Raw genomic sequence first — 19,330 nt, 5'->3', positions numbered from 1 at the left:
GGGACGCAGACAGGCTGACTGTAAACACTGATGCAAGCTGCCGGTATTGAATATTTAAGTAAGGACAGACTCCCTGGGAGAAGGCTTAACCAAACATTTTTAGCCATACACCCAGATGGCCTATCATATCGGGCCAATATTGACCTGAAACCTATTTCGACTGGCTAATAAAATTACTGTACCAATGTTTTTTTTTCTTTTAGTTGAATGCACAGAAAATGATTTGCAAACTCAGTCTCACAATTGACATAATAAATATGTGACCTTGTGTTGAATCTTCCAATCCAAATGTTTATTCATATAATCAACTTAGTCATGCAAGCCAATATTTATTTAATTCAAATGACAATTCAGCTACATGATGCTTATGTTTGTTGTTGCTTTTTTTTTTGCTAAATTAAGACTTATTTACATAACAAATCCAAACAAGAAATCACCCTCGGCGTAACTGTTTATCCCTTAATAATCCACGTGTAAAATTCTGGATTAGGTGTTGCTCCCAGTGCAACATTTGCTACTTTACAGACAATGCAGTGCTTCATCAGGCTGTCTAAATAAAGATGTAGCTTATCTAACATGTTTATTTAACTGTGTCTCGACCCGGCCCATTGCTTCACTGCACCAAGCCATTCCCAGCTGTTGTGTGCAGCAACTGCCGTTTGGTCACGTATTAAAACTTTGGCCGAATGTCTCTTTTATTAATGCAATACATACGAGTTGCTGCACGTCAGCAGCTCTGTGGGTTTGATGAGGTTCCTAAAAGCCGTAATAAATGTACATCGAGCATTTTGGCATCTCTAGCTGACCTATGCCAAACGTTACAATGCTGGTTGTCATGATTAGTCTGATTTCTGATCTTAATTCATTCACCTCCTTATCTTACATAAAAAGCAAATTACGATTGACATTATTCAAAACTAATTTGTTTTTTTCTCTTTCAGGAGTTTAGATTGGACTTTTCTGCTGATAAGTCATCCTATGCTTTTCTGAAAAATAGTTTCATAGAGTCATACAACGTAGCAACCAAGGTATTGGTGGAATTAGCTTCATGCTATTTTCATTAGCGTATGCTTGAGGCTGGGCCTTCCGCCATCATAAATCTGTTAAGTACACAGGCCATATTTTAAGTAATATTTCAGGATCCCTATTAGTCACCCAGTTGTAAAGAACCTAAAGTTGCTATCTGTTGGCAAGCCTCTTTGATAATTTTTTCACATTTTTGACGTGAGCACCACGTTTGTTAAAATTCACTCACAACTTCCTCTGAAATGTTTGGTGATGCTTTTGAGTAATTATTGAGGCCATTTTTTATTCCGTTTTTTTATTCTTGAACAGCGAGTCTCTCAGCCAAGACGTACCACTTTAAGACACATCCTCGACACCAATTACTACTTACATGTTACCTTTGTCATCATCTTGTGGAATCTTAGAGAATTACAGAAAGAGCAAAATACAGAAATATCGTGATCTTTTTTTAAGCAAATACCCAAGGTTAGGTTCCATAAAAGATGCAAATAGGTGAATAACACACCGCAAACAGGAAATTGTTCAATGTAGTACATTTCATATGTATGTATATCAATTTCAGCCGTTGCTTGAAAGAAAAAAAAAAGGCGTTGAGTGAACCGCCGACGTGCAGATGTGCCTTGCCTTCAAAGCGATCGGCCATGCGTAAAGACAAGTCATTCCTGACAGGTCAAAATCTGCACTTTTGGCTCCCGCATGTGACTCAACACCTGCTGTGCAAACGCGGTGACATGAGGCAAGAAAGGCAACTGACAAGCCATTCAGCTGGCTGGCGTGTCACATTTGCACTTGGAGCGGACACGGTTCGGCAGCAATTAAAACATAGGAGAGGTCAAAGTGATCTTCACACGCTCAATTTAAGAAGAGACATTTATAAATGTACAGTATGAGATTATTTTGAAAATGCACAGGTCATTTCAACAGACAATGATGCAACAAATCTGGAGAAAGATAAGAGATTTTAATGATGCTTTTCTTCTGCCATCTTAACAAGCATCAACGTGTGCCAATCAAACATAAAGAGGTATTTTAAAGCTGTTCTGTTGTTTAGGTTTGCTGATGGATGACAGGTTGTAATTTAAATCGGAAGAATTGTCACAAACAATTCTCAGTCCAGAGATTTTTTTGGAGAGATGTGTGCTAATTCATTTTGCCTTGGCACCTCTGTATATATTAGAGATTGTACTTTTAGTTGTACGAAAGGAATTCGAACAGTAGGCCTCCTTTTGTTTTCACGTTTTTTTTAAATCGGCTCCACTTTACGACAGCGCTCTCTAGCGTTCAACTACAGTAGATTTCAAATGTTCTTTGCCCCGCCTCTACATTGACTCTATTGGCTCAAACCATTGGCGCCGTGACGCATCCTCTCCTGCATCTCCCATTGGCTTAGTGACGCGTCGGTCAAAGCGACGTACGGAAGTAAAACCCCCACACCGCACACAACAAAGATGGAGGGCGATATTTCAGATATGAACAGACCTCAAATGTATTTATTTGGTAAGCTCTAACCTTCATAAAACGAATTGGTTTTGTATTTTCACCTGACGCACATAATAGGTTTACCTAATAGACGCTGCTAGTGTAACAGGCACATTTACCTTAACCTCAATTGTGATCTTTTGTTAGCTAGCCGGAGGATAAAGGACATAATATGGCAAGCAGGCTTACCTCAAGTTACTCCACGTCTTTGCAGACCTGCAGTGTGCACGCACGTAGTATTCGGTAATGTCCCGTCGCATGTCTTTCTCCAGGTTGTACCCTCAAATCGGACAAACGGGAGTACAAAGTTGACGTCGACGACGATGAAACGGAGCAACAATTGTCCCTCAAAGCGGTAAGGCGTCCTTCAAAAGTGTAAATTGGCGTCGCCAAGTGTAAGAAAAACAACAGAAAGACAAAAACAACAACTTTTGTGTTCGTTCACAATTCCTTACCTGGAGCTCAAAACACACACGAATCCGCGTCAGCTTCGACTGGCGCCCATCTGGCAGCTTTCCGTTAGGGGCACGTGATCATGGTTGGTTCACCTGGTCTTTAATTGCATGGATAAATTAAATGACTACATTTTAAAGGAAACATGTTATGCTTCCTTTCATCCTTCTTCTACACTGCCTAAAATTGTTGAGTGAGCTGTATGTTCCAGCTGCCTTGGATTGAGACGCAACATAGCCATATCTCATCCCAACCCGAACCCTAACCTATTGTTAACACACAATGAAAACGCCATAGACAGTGGCTGGGTGGCCAGGACAAGCCACAATTATTCATTTTTTCACGATTATTCATTAATATTCTTAGTGTATACAGTAATCCCTCGTATTATCGTGGATAATTGGTTCCCAAAACCAACCGCAATAAGTGAAATCCGCGAAGTATGGTCACCAACAAGAAGTACTGGGCAGGCTAACGAGTTAGCGGAAATATGCTAATTTGCGATCGTGTTAACACGCGAAAACGGACTTCTAAAGGAATGTAAACTAACATTTGGAGCAACACTACATCGTCCTAAAGGTTAGACACGTTTCCTCAATTTAGAAGTTTTTTTTCGACTTTTAAATGTTTTTTAAATTGGAAAAGAAATCTTTGAAGTAACGAGGGATCACTGTATTTTCATGATGAACACAATTAGAGTGCACAGTGAGGTTGTGTATACGCACTAAATTGTGTTGTACGCTGAAACCTGCCACTCCATCAGGCTTGCCTGGGGGCTGAGGCTGAGGACAAGTTCCACATGGTGGAAGTGGAGGCCCTAACCTACGATGGAAAGGCCACAAAAGTACCGCTCGTTGTGCTGAAGCCATCCGTCTTGCCGTCAGTGAGTAAAAAAACAAACCCAAATCTGTGCTTGGCTGCTTGTGTGATGTGTCCTGTTACAGAAATTTAATAGGAATATCATCTGATTTTCCTAGATGGGTTTAGGCGGATTTGAGATCACGCCGCCAGTTACATTGCGCCTCCTGTCAGGTTCCGGCCCAGTACACATTAGCGGGCAGCATTTTGTCAGTGAGTATTAACGCGTCATTATTCTTCACAGAATTTTAAAAAATGTATGTATTTTAAAGTGCTATAGTTCAACATCTTACTTCATTTCCTTTGTTCCGGACTGACAGAATAGTGTGTTTCTATTATTATTAAGGTTGTGGCTTATTATTCTGTTGATTTTGAGAAAAGAATTAACACTTAACATGTCATGAACTTTGTTAAAGAAAACCAACAGTCCAGGGTGTACCCTGCCTCTCACTCAGTCATCCAGGTTAGGCTCCAAGCACACCTATGAGTACAGGCGCTAGAGAAAATGGATGGGGAGATAGCCGAGCGTGCTAAATCTGAATATAAACTAATTTGGGATTTTTGCTGTTTTGTAAGGTGTGAGGGATTCAGACAATGAAGAGGAAGAACACAACACGTCGCCGGTGAAGCGCCCCGCTGGACTGATGATGGAGAAAAGGGTTTCACAGGTGGATGGCGCAGTTAATATTTTTCAGTGGATGCTCAGGAAATGTTCCAATTGTTTTTCTACTGACTTAAGCGTGCTACTCGCATCCTGCCATTTCACTTGAGGTGTGTAGGCAGAAATGATCATATTATACTGATTTCCATTTCATTTTCATGAAAGCTGTTTATTTTTTTTCATACTAAAAATGTAACCTGGTTTCTCTATCTGTACCAGCAACATATGGTGACAGGCAGAACGAATAAATGCTCTTCAACTAGGTGGCAGAAGGTACAATTAACCTGTGTATCCACTTTTTGCCACGTGTGTAGCAGAATAACATTAGCTTTGTGTCTCGCTGAACGACCCAAATGTCACACGGAGTCAGCAAATTGAAAACGAGATTATCTTAACCAAACTCGATATTGATTTGCCATAGTAAATATTGAACAGGTTTTACATTTACGATTGTGGTTGTCTCAAAATCAATCCAATCATTGCTGCGTCTACTCTGCTTAAACACTTCATGGTTTGCATGTGAAAACTCGATTCGCTCCTTCGCTTTGCAGAAAAAGCTCAAAATGGACTCTGATGAAGACAGCGATGAAGATGATGATGAGTATGTTTATCTCCCTAATGTTGATAATCTGGTCAGCCAAGTTTATCAGCCTCAATCTTTACATTACCTTTTGCTATGTTCTAGTGATGATGAAGACGACGACAGTGATGACGTCATGCCCCAGAAGAGCGTAAAAAAAGTAAGACCGAACGATTTGGCTTTGCTGTTTAGATGAATAATTAATTCTCCTCACCAAATGAAAGAAAATGAGGCCGCATGTGTCAAAAGGACTTGTTAGTCCTTGGTTGTCCACTTGGTGTCAGCATAGGCAGAAGCTTCTACCTCAAGTTATTTTGCAACATTTTATTTGTCTCCTGCCCCGCCCACCACTTCTGCAACCACTGACCGTCCATCTTGCCCCCCCCCCCCCATCTATGAGTTTTCCATCCTGTTCCCGCTTTTGCCCACCTGTTTTTGAAGACTAAAACACAGGGTTCGCGTGGCGTAATGATCGGATTTCTCCTCTGTAATCTACGGGCGGGAATTCTCACCGTCTCACTAGCAGGACGGCACTATTTCATGACTACGCTCACACCCATGTGGACACCGTGTATGCATGAGGTTTTTTTTGCAGTAACTTACTGCATCAATCTATACAACCAATGTGCAGTGGAACCTCCAAAGCTGAACACTGATTTACTTCGAGGGTAGTAAATTATAACTCGTATTAGGAAAATGATTTTTTATATCTCATTTTTTATATATACACACCTAAATATGGCCAAAAGCTTGAGTTTGAGTTAAATTGTTTGTGTATGTAAACTTTAATTATAAGTCACAACAACCTTTCCCAACCTTTTAAGCAGGTACTATTTTTTAGAAATATCTTTTAGTCATGTCTAACTTTTGGGCGTTAATTTTCAATGAAACCACACTTGGGGAAACAATGACAAAAGTTGTAGATTTGAGCCTTTCCCATGTTTTAAAAGCCACCCCCCCCCCCCCCCCCCCTCCAAGATTAGCACACACTTTCTCCCTTGCAAGCTTTAATATAACATTTCTATGGACAATTTGGTTGTATTTAACCCTTCTACTTATCTTTTTTAAAAATTGGAAGCAATGAATCCCCTTCACAATGCAGACTCAATTGATGACCCCCCCCCCTCTCTCTCCCACGCACACGCCATAAATAAAGCCGTGTAATGAGAAATAAAAAGCATGTAACTGAGTAATTTATTAGATCAGATTGTCATTCCACTTGTGACGTCGCAAATCTTGCAGGGTGCACAAGCACACTTGCTCACTACCTTCTGAGCTGGAGTCTTGCAGGTTTTGCTGCCATCACACACGATGCTGGTTTGAAGTTTGGGCTATTGCTTTTCCAAAACTCCAAATTGTTGCATTTTGCAGGTTCCAATGTAGATTTCAGTCTTAACACAACTTTTTTTCTGCAAGCCTGCATATCTTCAGCCTTCTGTCATCCCACTGTTAATATGATTGTTTTTTTTTTTTAAATCGTCTCTTGTGCCATTTCAGCCCCGCACCTGGCCCTCGCCTTTGAACACGTTTTGCGTGTCTCCGCAATCGCTTTCAAGTGCATGTGTGTGTGTCTGTGCAATTGGCCCAATTTCGGCAGGTGATTCCTCCTGGCTTTGACAAAATCACGCGGGTCCAAAAAGAAACGGTGCCAGGGCGAGAGATCAAAGCGGGGCAGATGCGCATACCTGCGACATGAGCGCTGATCCTCGCCTTGGGGTCGGATGACAGCTGAGCGTGTCTGTCACCTGTTGATTTATTTATTCTGTTGTCTTCACCCTCCTACGTCACCCGAGCCCACGGCTTCACGCTCCTTGATAAGCAAATAAAGCAGATACCTTGATGATGGGTGAAACTGCATGTAAATAATCTTAGACAATCAGCGAGTGGGTTGATATTTTTGATTTTCAATTTTTCATTGCACTTTCACAATGAATAAGAATGTGAAACTGTCTTTAAAGTGCGTTTGACGGATTTGCTTGATTTTTAATGATCACATTTAGTGACGGAGAGGTCTTCAATTTGATTGAGGTTGTCTCAAATTTGCAGAATTCTTGATTCAGTTATTACATTAGGTTAGCGGATTGCTGTTAATTGGCTAACTGTTAGCTCGCCTCCGTGTTAAGTGCTTGGGCGTTAGTCGTAGAAAGTTGTTTATGAATGTTTCTGCGTTTTGTTATTCAAGAAAGCTTCTGGCATCTAAACACTTAAAGGTTTGTCAGAATTTACTCGTTCTAGCCACTGAGCCCAGTGTGTGCTATGGAATGCCCTGGCAATTTGCTTTTCTACATGGAACACCCAATAGAGCAAGCCCCAAACTTTTCATAACTTTATAAGAGCTTGAGTGTTTTGGAAAGGTTTAATTAAGGTAGTTGTCGAAGATAGCGGCAATCCCAAACATGTAGCGCATTATGAGCACAGTGTTCCACCTTTAGCATGTTGGCTGTGTTACAAACTTTTTGACTGTACCGCAGCTCATTTTCCAGCATGCATTGTTTCCTCGTCAATATTGAAACATGACAGGTGTGTTGTCATGACCGAAGCGTTCTCCGCTGTTCAAAACGTCTCGTAAATGCCGTCACTTGATCTTTCCAGAAGTATCGCTTCAGGAAATGACACGCATAATGGTGTTGTAGTCGTTATGTCAACACGGGCAATTACACTTGCAACCCGCTCCGAGGCGAGGAAAGCATTTGGCGTTCGGGAAACGGGAGTTAGTAGATAATCGTGCAGGTAAACTCTATCGATAGAAACCTAAATGGAAGACCTTCGGTGCTTATTTTATTAGCAGCGGTCATTTATGTTTTCTTTCCCTTTATGATTTTTGTCCCCACCACCACCATAGGGCCCGGAAATATCAGAGAAGGCTAACAAAAGTTGGATGAAACAAAATGGCCCTGCGCAGAAACCATCAGGATCCGGCGCGAAACCACAGTCTAAGGTACCTAGTCTTAATGACCATCTCCTTTCATTAACTAAATCTAATGAATGAAAATCAGTTTTACCCTACTTGTGCTCTGGAAAGTGATAAGCGCATTGTAACTAGCGCAACCTGATGGTAAATTTCTAAGGGGGAATGTTTTGGGCGGTTGCCTCTCAAAGCCCAAATCTTGAACCCTGCCTCTTTCTTAAGCAAACACACCTGACCTCTAAAATGGTTTCCTGGGGCAAGGTTTAAACCCGTGACCCTCTGTCCCGACCCCTGCGTTTTGGGTTGCAGCCACCTTTTGATGGCCCCCGCCAGCCCACACGGCAACACGCAACACCAGGGGAATACAAATTGGCCGCCTTCCTCGCACGTTTTGCATAGCATTTGATCAAACGGCTTTGACAGGAACAAAGATAAGGCGGTTCGCCACAAAGACAAAACACCCAGACCAATTGCTGCTTATCTGACCCCGAGAGTAAGGTTGTGATTTGTGTGAAACACCAAGAACATAACTCCCAAGATGAGGAAAAGGGGGCTTTTGCACCTCAGGAACTTTACCCCAGAACTGCAGTGGCAGGAGACTTTGCCCTTTGGTTACCAAATTTTAACGGCATATACCAGAAACGTGGAGTTTTTGGCACCATGATAAGAATCAAGCAATTCCAATTGGGCCTTGTGCTTGGTTTGGTCTTCATTGCAGTGTGGAATCCATCGCCCTCTCTCCTCACGCGCTCTCTCGTCATGGTGAAAATGGTTATTTGGTAGACGTTGCTGTCGGGAAGCCCCAGATTCTTTTGGAAATCCATCCCGTGATTCCAAATTTTGAATCGAGACACAGTAATGTCTCAAGAGCCCATGGCCAAAGGAAGTCTGCCAGTTTGGTTTGAAATGGCTATGAGTTATGAGACAAACATCTGCTCAAGTTCTTTTTCAGTTGCTTCCAAATTTCAACTATCAGAAAGACGGGTGACACTAAATTGCACAAAAAAAAAAGAATTGCCCTTGGAGGGAACACGATGACAGTTTTATGATCGGCAATAAAACAACCAACTCCACATCACTAAATTTTTGCACAAAGGCGCAAGGGTCTGTTCATGGCACGCGATTTAAAATGATGTTCGGCCACCACACCTTTTAGGTCTCTCTTCTGGGGATTATCCAAAAGTTGCCAAGACCGTCCGACCGGTTTGAGTCTTTGGCCCGTGGAGCTTCGCCTGTTTCTGTCGCTTCTCTTGTACCGAACAACTGTTGGTTCTTGACAACCTCTTCACACCCCTCGCTTCCTGGACACACCTTCTCCCAATTGCTCTCATTACCAGCGTTTGATGTCTGGTGCAGCTTGCGCTTCCAGATGCCCCCGAGGAGCGAGGAAGAGGGCGTGAATGTCTGTTTTTTCTCTCCTAAACGCAGGTGACTGGTCATTAGATTGCCTCGTCAGATCCGCTGCCAGCACTGCAGTTCTCACCTCTCGCGGCCCAGCGTGTCGCTGCACCTTCTTGCGTAACTGGGCTTGTCATAAGAATCAACAAAGTCGCAGAGATCCAAAGTCCATTTTTCTTCCAGCTGGTTTTCTTTAGATTGATGAGTTTGGAGAAGTTATGCCTTAAAGCAGACGTCAGAGTTGTAAAGTCGTTAACCACTTTGCTCAGGCTTATCCCAGAGGATGACTCATTGTTTTTAGCAGCTGATTGACATGTGTTAAAACAGGTGCCTATCTGGATAGCATTAAGTGTAAAGATTTTTTTTTTTATGTGGGTATGACTCGTCAGATTGGAACTAACGCGCATGAGAACCTTCAAACAGACCAACCCACTGAATGACATACATGACCCCCGTATCCAGAAACATTACATGACATCATTATGACAAAAGGACGAGTCGCCGCCTGCACTCCCAAGCAGCATTTGAAAGCGGTAACTTCTTCCTGAGACCACTAAGTTGCTTTAGTGCGACATTTAAATGGTGGATTTAAGAAAGCACCACTTCCCGACACAGGTACGACACTGATGAGATCACAAACCCAAACATACAACATGCTCATAATTGATTTGCTCCCACTGGCGTTTTCTTTGACTTTGACAGTAATTAATCGAATATATCAATTATCATAAAGATTGAAGCAAAAGTCTTGCCATAAATCTCTGTATTGACAAAAAAACCACAATTTGACCCGAGATGCAATTCACGCAGAGTTGCCCAACACGCACTTGACAGCAAACTCTGCACGCTCATTCGCGACACCCACGTCACTCACCAGGCTCATACTCTGTCACATACATAGATAACTACTACAGTAGATAGTGTGAAGATGGCATCGGTTTTGTACAATTTGAAATGCAATCAACACTTCTTGACCAAAATGTGCCTCTGAAGTCGTAAATATATTGTGAACTGTCAGCCAATCGCACAAGACCTGAGCTAGGATCATCTCTTGTTATGTGTTGTGCATTAGGTGGCAAAAAGTCATACAGGACAACAGTCTACTAAAACATTTTTATTTTTTCCCCACCCTTGGTCAAAATAATGTGCAGCCTCAAAGAACATATGCAGGTTGTTCAATTAATCACAGTTAAGAGCAGAAATTGCTTGTGTGCTTGATTGAAGTTTTAATCGACGTTAATTCCCAGGGGGGGAATTTGTTTGGCAATCAGAACAACCAGTGCAGCTATTGAATACCAGACATGCTTTGCCTCTTGCTTTGGTTGCTTTTAGCCTCCTATTTGTAAAGGATTGCGGGCTGTTCTGGTTGATTGAGGTCTGTTAACGTGCGCACAGCTTGATGAACCAGGGTTGACATAACACACAACTTATCAGTGATTGCGCTTACTTGCTCTTGTTGAGCCACATCTCCTCAGGACTATGTGGGTTTGCAGAGTTCTCGTCGTCAAGCTAACCCCCCCCCCAGGGCAAACTTGATGAGCAAAGGTGTTGCAAAAACATGTTTGCTTCGGATGGAAGGCGACCGATTGCGTCAAATGAGTGTGCTTGCGATTAAGTTCCATGTCTTGTGGCATCTGTAATCAGCGTCTGGACCAGATGATAAAGCTCGTGTGTTTATCAGCTGTTTTAGGTCTACAGCTGGCCTTTGGTGCTGGCTTATGTGGAGAGCTGCCTGTAAATAATAAATGTAGTGGATTTGGCTGGCCAGCAGCCAGCGGCATATGTGCTCTTTGTCTGTAGCGGGGCACTTGTGCGCCAAGTTTTCCTTTTCATTTCGACCTTTTGATGTAGGCTGTAAAATACAGGTCTCGCGGAGAAAGCGACAGATGACAATATTTTTTAAACATTGACTAATCTTCCAAATCTGATGTCTTATCATATTCCTGAGATTGGTCCATGTTTTCAACTGTGTAGAATGACTTTATTCTCAAAGAGAGACGATGCTGTCTTGCACAAATGACGTGACGGTTTTTCCGGCCAGAAAAAAAATCCGGAGAACTGAACTGAGGTCTGACGCTGTATCTTCCCTTTAAGCACCAGTTTCTATCCTGCACAGTTTGATCAAATTCAGCATATTTCTCCATACAGTGCTGTCAAGTTGGATGAGAGAAAAATCAGGTGTTTGCACTCGCAGCTCTGGCTCTAACAGTGACAGAAAAATGGCACTTTGCCTTGACTACCAAAAAATCTTGAGGCATTAAATATTGAGCATCAGGTGACCATGATGTCAATGATGCTTTTTCTCCTGCCTATTGCAGACTGATCCACAGAAATGAAAACCAAAGCACAACATGACTGGCCGGGACTGTGCTTGTCCACCTTCCATGAGTATCTTCTTGCTTCCTCCAAACATGTCTCTGGCTAGCGACGAAACCCTGCAATTTCTTGGGATTCCACGCTGCCTTGGCGTGCAGGGACAAGCTCGTTGGCTTGTGTAACATCCAGTCGCATCCAGTTTGCGTGCGTGTGTTCAGACACACTCTGGACGCACTTGTTAGACTGTGAAAGCTGCAGTCTTCATTCCTTGTGATAGTGTCTATGAGCTCAGCAAAGACTCAAGGTATTGAACGGAAAGGCATGTCCTAAAAAAAAAAAGGACGTACTTAAACACACATGGTGCTCGTTGGCACGTGTCTTTCATTTCTGGGGATTTGCCATTGAAGGAAACTTCAACAACTGAAACGACAGGGCTCGCCCTCCCCGACTCGCAAGTAATAATTTGTACCTGATGTATTAAAATAAAAAAATAAATAAAAAGACGCTGTAATTAGGGTACATTTTGTCGTCCCTTGTCATTCTTTTATCTCCGTCCAGCTGCTTACTCATGCCAAGGCTATAAACGCAGGCCAGACAAAATAGGTCACGATTGGGGCTGAAGCGCAAGCTGTTCTGCGATACTCATAATATCAATCCATCACCGCTCAATCCTCTATTTTACACACCATAAGCAGCTCAGATGGCATCCAGATCGTATAGAAATAAAGATGAAATAGTGCTCTAATATGTAATCTTTTGAATCTCCAGCTCTGTAAATCTCTATCTGACATCCCAAACAGCCTGTGTTATCTGGACATTATATATTTTTCCCAGACACCTGTTCCAGGAAAAGACAAAGCGCAGGCCGGCCCGTCTAAAGCTCTGTCCTTGGCCGAGATAAAGAGCAAGTTGTCGACGGCAGCCAAAGAGGTACCGCCCGCAGATTGCCGCTCTTAATTGAGTGTCTGCCGCATGGCCGACTCGCTGATTTACTGTCTTCTCGCATCAGGGGAGACCGCTGCCCAAGACGGAGCAGAAGTTTGAGAACTTTGTCAAGAGTTCCTTCAAAGTCTCAGACAGACAAGTAAGTAACTGTGACACATTTGATGTATTTTCTGGGGTGATATATTTCCTGAGTGCACATGGGTTTAGATTCCACAACTAACTGAGAGTGCTCTGGTGAAACCTTCCTGACGTTCTTTGCAGTCCAAATGTTAGGAAAGGCATACCAGAACATCTGAACTTTGGGTTTAATCAGAGGCTCTTTAAATCATGGTATATGTGCAGTTATTAGAAGGTGTGCAAACTTGGGCAACCACATTATTTTTGGATTTTTTTTGTTTTTGCTGTTGGGTTTTACAAGGTATAGGTCACATTGATGGTGGGAAAAGTCTGGAATTATTCATCTTGGTCTTTTTTTCCACAAGGGAGAAGAAAGCTTGACCTCAAACTATTTGCCGCTACTCTAAGTAATGGGCCGGTGTTGATACAAGCTATCTAATGGTATCGGGTTCTCGCGGAGGCTTCTGATAACAAACATCAATACTTAAGGCAAAAAGATATTGTGTAAGTCCTTTTTTGGCAGCAGCTGGTGCTATATTGCTGCATCTGTGAATCATCTGAGTCAGACAGAAGTATCTTGGTACATTTTTTTTATCATTCTGTAAAAGGAAATCTTATAAATCAAAAGTACCAGCCGTATCAGTACTCTGTAACGATAAGCACTCAAAGTTCCTTGGTAAGAAATGATAATTTACTATGTGTGGGGTCCCTACAGCCAAAAAGTTTGAGATTTGCTTGTACTAAATCATGAGCTATCTACTGAAGTCTTGCATTTCATCAAGCATGGCAGTGGTTGGAAGCTGTATTTCTTTCCAGGAAATGTTGTGAATCGTGTGACCTTGGTGCCATTCAGGAGGCCGCTGCCTCAAGATTGGTAGCTGGCCGGTTTGCTCGGGCTCTTGGCAGTTGCGGGGTCAAGAGCCCTTTGGCTTCATTTTAAGCCTGAAGAGCTCTTGGCCACGATGGAGTCACAGGAATGCGCCATTGTTCTTCACACGGTTGACATCCATTATGCTCTTCAGTCGGCTTCACACACACACACACACACACACACACGCAGACATCTCTTCAAGACTCCGTGTTCTCTTTGAATTATATCCATTTTGTATCAGTGGGCCCAGACCGAGTTGAGGCGGAATGGGAGTACACCTGCCAAGACCGACTCTTTCCCAGTGATTTAATGGAGTGCGTGTCTTTTGTAGCCTTAATGAAGGCACTGGTGGTATGCAGATGGTACCAGTCTCACGTTCATATTCAAGGCCTTTGACCAGCCCAGTGAAGAATCTAAATCTTCTCCACTGCTTTCTTGTCATTTTAGTGGCAAAACAACAGTCCATTGCCTTTTATTTGGCAGTGTGCAAATGAATCACTCAGAGAAGCTTCTAAGACTTCTGCAAAGTGTCAGATAGCAGTAGTGTATTCAAGACTGTTTGGACATTTATTATTTACGGTTTTGAAATTGGTTCTTTTCATCATTGTTTTTCGTAAAAAAATGAATTGCATTTTGCGGCCTTTCCCATTCTTAAAGACACACATGTTTCAAATCATCTATTCCCATCAAAATTAGTAGAAATGCAATTGATTTGTTCGGGCCCCCGACCAAAAACATCTGAATTCATTGTTGTCTTTTTCCTTTCGTAAAGAAAATGCACTCACATCATGGTCCTGTCTTGTTCTTTTTCTACTTTTTTCTTCTTCTTTCTTCTCACATACATATATTTAAAATACCTAGTGAGGATAAACAATTCAGAAAATGAATGGATGTTGGAATAATAATTTGCATGGGCGAAGCACCGCAATAACATCAAACACGAGACAAACACCGCAACGCGGCTGTTTTTTTTGTTGTTTTTTTTTAAACTGCCATTTTTGTTAACTTCCAGGGCTCCTTCAATAGCAAACTTGTCCAAAAGATTTTGTCGGATTGCAACCAAGTTTCAGCCACGTATACGAGACAGATGAGAAGTAGACTTCACCATTGCGTGTGCGTAGAGTTAAGCTGGAAAACGTTGGCCGTGTAGTGTCGAGAGCAGGTGAAAAGCCCTTTCAAGTAGCGAGGGCCCGGCTAGTGCCGGTGCTGGTCTGGGGTGGGATAGGGTGGAGTTGGTGGGGAGAGCTCTTGTTGATCCCGAGAAACATCTGTGCAAATGCTTTGGTTTCATCAGCTCGGGCTGAGATTTGTCAGACCTGAAGCACCTACTCATATACTCTGGTATGTACTACTGCCCCCACCCAAACCCCGGTCGCTCCTCAACAGCCACGAGCTGAAGTCCCACTGCCGAGACGCACGAAAACATGTTAGGAAAAGTGAGTCATGTGTCTCACGCTTGTCTTTCTCTGCATTTTTCCCCTGTCTTGCCTGTCAACCACAGGTGGTCAAGGACCTGTGGGGTTTCCTGAAGACCCTGAAGATGGAGAAGAAGTAGACGACTTCGCCACTTGAAACGCATTTCTCCGTTTTTGCATCCGTCGGGCAATTTTAAAGGCACAATCTGCAAGCTTTCCGACTTGGCCTCGTCGTAATAGCGTACGACTCGGACGCGTGGCAACACTATTTTGCTCGGAACACATTTAGCAGGAGAGTGCTTTCGCCACATGCGGAAGCCGCCCATCTCGTCAGTCCGCACCACCTGTAGCGGAGCAAAGTGACAGCGCGGCCAGTTCAGACCTGCAGACGTGCCGCTTCCCGCATTAAATAAACAGCTACGCTAGCACGCGAGACACCTGCCGAGTTTACGCTTGCAGCGAGTATATTCGGTAGTAGGTTATCAAGAGAATTGACGTGGTAAAGGCTGGTTCTCGACTTGATTTTCTGTTCATAGCTTTTCATCCCTTATTTCAATCAACACAGTAAATACAGTGTCGAAAGTGACGAAAGAAATCACTCCTCAAATAACCCACCCCACAGAATTAAAGATTAAAAGATTAAAGTCCCAATGATCGTCACACACACACCTGGGTGTGGTGAAATTTGTCCTCTGCATTTAACCCATCCCCGTGTGATTTTAATCCATCCCCTAGGGGAGAGGGGAGCAGTGAGCAGCAGCGGTGCCGCGCTCGGGAATCAGTTGGTGATCTAACCCCCCAATTCCAACCCTTAATGCTGAGTGCCAAGCAGGGAGGCAATGGGTCCCATTTTTATAGTCTTTGGTATGACCCGGCCGGGGTTTGAACCCACAACCTTCCAGCCTCAGGGCGGACACTCTACCACTAGGCCACTGAGCTATATATATATAATAATCAAATATATTTGAGGAATTCCAGCTGTGACTCCTCCTCTGAAACTAATATGGTATCAATGTGTACATTTTGCAATGATTTGTAGTTTTCTTTCTTTTTTCCCAACCAGGAACTGAAACTCCTCTTTTTTTGACACATTTTTTAAGACAAAAAAATCAAAAGAGTTTGAAGTTAACACAAAAGGGTGTAAATCCTACAACAGTAGCTATAAAAAGGCAAAGCACCTGCAGATGTCACATTTATTGCATGCAGGCGCTCTGAGATATTTAATTATGTGCACGCTGAGATTGGCATCTCGCTTTACTCGCGCGTTACGCCGAAGACTGACTGCGGAAGGTCCGCACTTCGGCAGCGCCGCGCGTCCCTGCCAGACGCAATCATGATAATGCAATAGGAAAGAAATATTGCAGAATGTGCCTTTAAATGTCTTTGCTCCAAACTGATCTACGTCCCATTTTTCTGTGAATGACATCTTTTTGTTGCGTTACATTTTTATACATGCTTGTACAGTTTTTGTGTATTTTAGCTATGTCGGGCCCCCAAGTCACGGTTTAGATCCTTGAAGTTCTAAAATCTATTGATTGGCCAAAAAGGATTTTAAATAGAAACAAACATATTCTGCAAATACCCTTGCATATCTTTCTGTCTTTTTCACGTGTGTGAACCCACTTTTTTCTTTTCACATTTGATGTTCTTCCAGGAAAACACCTGGTGCTCATAGAGCTTGTTTTTTTTTTCCCTCAACATATTTGATACATACACCATTTCGCTTCTATCTCAGATAGCTTCATACAGCAGAATCGTCTGATGTTCCAATAGCTTGATTGTCGAGAACATCCACACACACTTCTTACAGGATCAAAAGAAAATCGCCATTTGTGTCCTTACTGCGCTTGTGTTGTTAAACACGTAAGAATATCTCCCCTCGTACCAAAAGGGTATCTCAACTGCTGGGAAAAAAAACACATAGGACTAGCTAGAGGTAGGCGAACTGTTAGTTTGTCTCATAACTACATTGGTTTCAAAATCTGACTTGCAATCTTGAATACTGAACCGATTTAACGTCTACGATTATTAACCGTCGACCATTTTCTGAGCAAAGGCAGTCTGATTATCTTTGTGTGGTATATAACTCGCGTTATGTCATCATTTATGTCTAGCAACAGCACGAGTTGCGTCTTAATTGGCTATCTTCCCGGTCTAATTAGATTACTTACCGAGCTGATCGTGGAGGAAAAAGGTCAATCGTCACACATCCCGCACCGTTTGATAAAGTCGCTCAGGATAATCGTTCAGACTTTCAGAATCAGGCATTTGGTTACTTTGATCACAAGAGAGAAAATGCTCGATGGCCTCCATCGTCATTATGCATGTATCCCGCTTAAGAAATAATATCAATATGAGCCCTTTAAAACCAACACAGATGTGTTTACTTAAAAAAAAAAAACTAAAAAAAAAACACATCATTAGTCGCAGCGGTACATTTACAAGTTAGCCATTGTATATTTTAATGTACCTGCTAATGGGAGAATCCTATGATTAAACGAGATTGTCCTCTTTACTACCGCACGATCATGAGGGATTCATCAGAGTATGACATGAGTCAAAAATGATGTCACCCCGATTGAAAGTACACAAGGCGCTGTAATTGTTTGCACTCTTGAATGTCTCGACGGCTACAAGCGTGCTCTCAATCGGCGCTTATTGTGTGTTTACGGCGCCGTATAATACCTTTTTACGAGCCAAGTGTTGGCACTGGGATGCCATCTTTAACGATCCGCGTCAATCCCTTGATCATTACGTATTTTGTCTGATCAAATAGTTACTGCAGCCTTATTAATTATCGAATTCTAAATAGATTGCAGCCTTCTTAATCATCTCATTCTAAATAGATATAGTAGCCAAGTCTCACTTTAGGCCATTTTTAGTAGAGTCGACTGAAAGAATTACGTAGTTGCTTTTTTTTTTCAATTTAATTACCTGCTTTTCTAAACGTAGTGATTGTGTGTGTACGGCAGCTCAATAAAATGTGTTTGATGAAAATACTCAACCCACATTTGTTTTAATTGTTCTTTTATATCGTTGCTAGCTTTTTTAATACTTGCAGTAGATTTCCATTTCCTGCTCTATCAAATTAAATTGATAATTTAGTAACATTGAATATCATGTAATGTCTACTTTTGTTCCATCCGTACAGCTTTAAATAAAAAGATCAGAATCGTCCTTTGGGGAATATTGCTAAATATTGTGGAAAAAAAGGGCAATACTGAGAAGCCCTTCCTTAGTGACAACACCCCTGGCACTGTTGCCGCACTTATTTTATTGTTTGAACTATGATCCAAAAGTCATTTTTGATTCTTTTACATCTTTCATCTGTAACACGATTGTACACGATTTTCTTACAATAAATAAATTTTTGCGCAGTCACTAAATTATCACAGAGTTGCTGGATTGTGATAGCATCGCCTCAGGAGTTACCCTGCAATTAATTAAAAAGTGACTACTTTTACTTTTTTGTTTACGTTGGTTACGTTCTCAGTGACAACGTGCAATGCTTAGAAAAGCTGCGAGTGATATTTTGAGTCTAGTTTAGTCAACAGTATTTCTTAAGGGATGAAAATGAAATGATATCAATTTGGAAATCTACCAGCTTTGGAGGTCTCACTTCAAATCTTTTCTGGCTCAATATTAGAGATCATTTCATGCGTGACTACTTGTAGTGTGGATTGGATAAGGTGGAGCTTTAATTTGCTGTAACATATGCCCAAAGAAAATCGTCATTAAAGTCTTAAGCAACTTAAAAAAAATGTATTTGTATTATTGATTTATTGTTTGTCTTTTAATTTAATTTAAGTCAAGTGTAGATTTGACACATTCCATCAAGAGGTCAGTTTAACTTTTTGTTTTCCACAATCATAAGTGGGAAAAGTGTGTTAATTTGTCCTCATGTTTGGCATCCATCTTTGTCATGAGCTTTTCAAGATGCACCCCCACCACTGGATGGCACTGAAGTTCTTGGCTTTTTGATGAAACAAATTGATTACCTTGAAGTGTGACTCAGGCATGACTTCACTCCCAGGCCCAGCTGAACCTCTTTTGCCCCCCAGCCATGAGGAAGTGATGCAGCGGTGGGATGACGCACGGCGTCGTCCGCCAAAACGAAGACGGATCGTGCATGAAGCACGTGGAAATCCACCCGGCGCACGCCTCCTTTCTTGTGGTTGACTCGGAATTCAGCAGCCCCGAGGTACAGACACAAGGTTTGTAATGTGGCGTGCGCAGTTCTTGAGCGGAACTGCAATTAAGATGTAGTATAACTACAACAATAGCAACGATAATGGGAAAACGT

General features: G+C 42.2%; 1 protein-coding gene across 2 annotated transcripts; it reads left to right on the top strand.

Moving 5' to 3' along the window:
* Positions 1–2,412: 2,412 nt before the first annotated feature.
* On the top strand, positions 2,413–15,651 carry npm1b (nucleophosmin 1b). 2 transcript variants are annotated; one of them, XM_061275062.1, is made up of 11 exons: positions 2,413–2,523; positions 2,778–2,860; positions 3,722–3,841; positions 3,936–4,029; positions 4,393–4,484; positions 5,029–5,078; positions 5,163–5,217; positions 7,900–7,995; positions 12,514–12,609; positions 12,689–12,763; positions 15,114–15,651. In XM_061275062.1, exons 1-11 carry the CDS (start codon positions 2,475–2,477, stop codon positions 15,165–15,167), a joined length of 864 nt encoding a protein of 287 aa, XP_061131046.1. In that variant the 5' UTR covers positions 2,413–2,474; the 3' UTR covers positions 15,168–15,651. The 2 variants fall into 2 exon arrangements, with proteins under 2 accessions (XP_061131046.1, XP_061131057.1); XM_061275073.1 differs by lacking the exon at positions 7,900–7,995.
* Positions 15,652–19,330: the final 3,679 nt, after the last annotated feature.

This window comes from Syngnathus typhle, linkage group LG1 (genome assembly GCF_033458585.1).
Source record: "Syngnathus typhle isolate RoL2023-S1 ecotype Sweden linkage group LG1, RoL_Styp_1.0, whole genome shotgun sequence".
NCBI classification, from domain to species: Eukaryota; Metazoa; Chordata; class Actinopteri; order Syngnathiformes; family Syngnathidae; genus Syngnathus; species Syngnathus typhle.
This window is presented reverse-complemented; position numbering and strand designations above follow the sequence as displayed.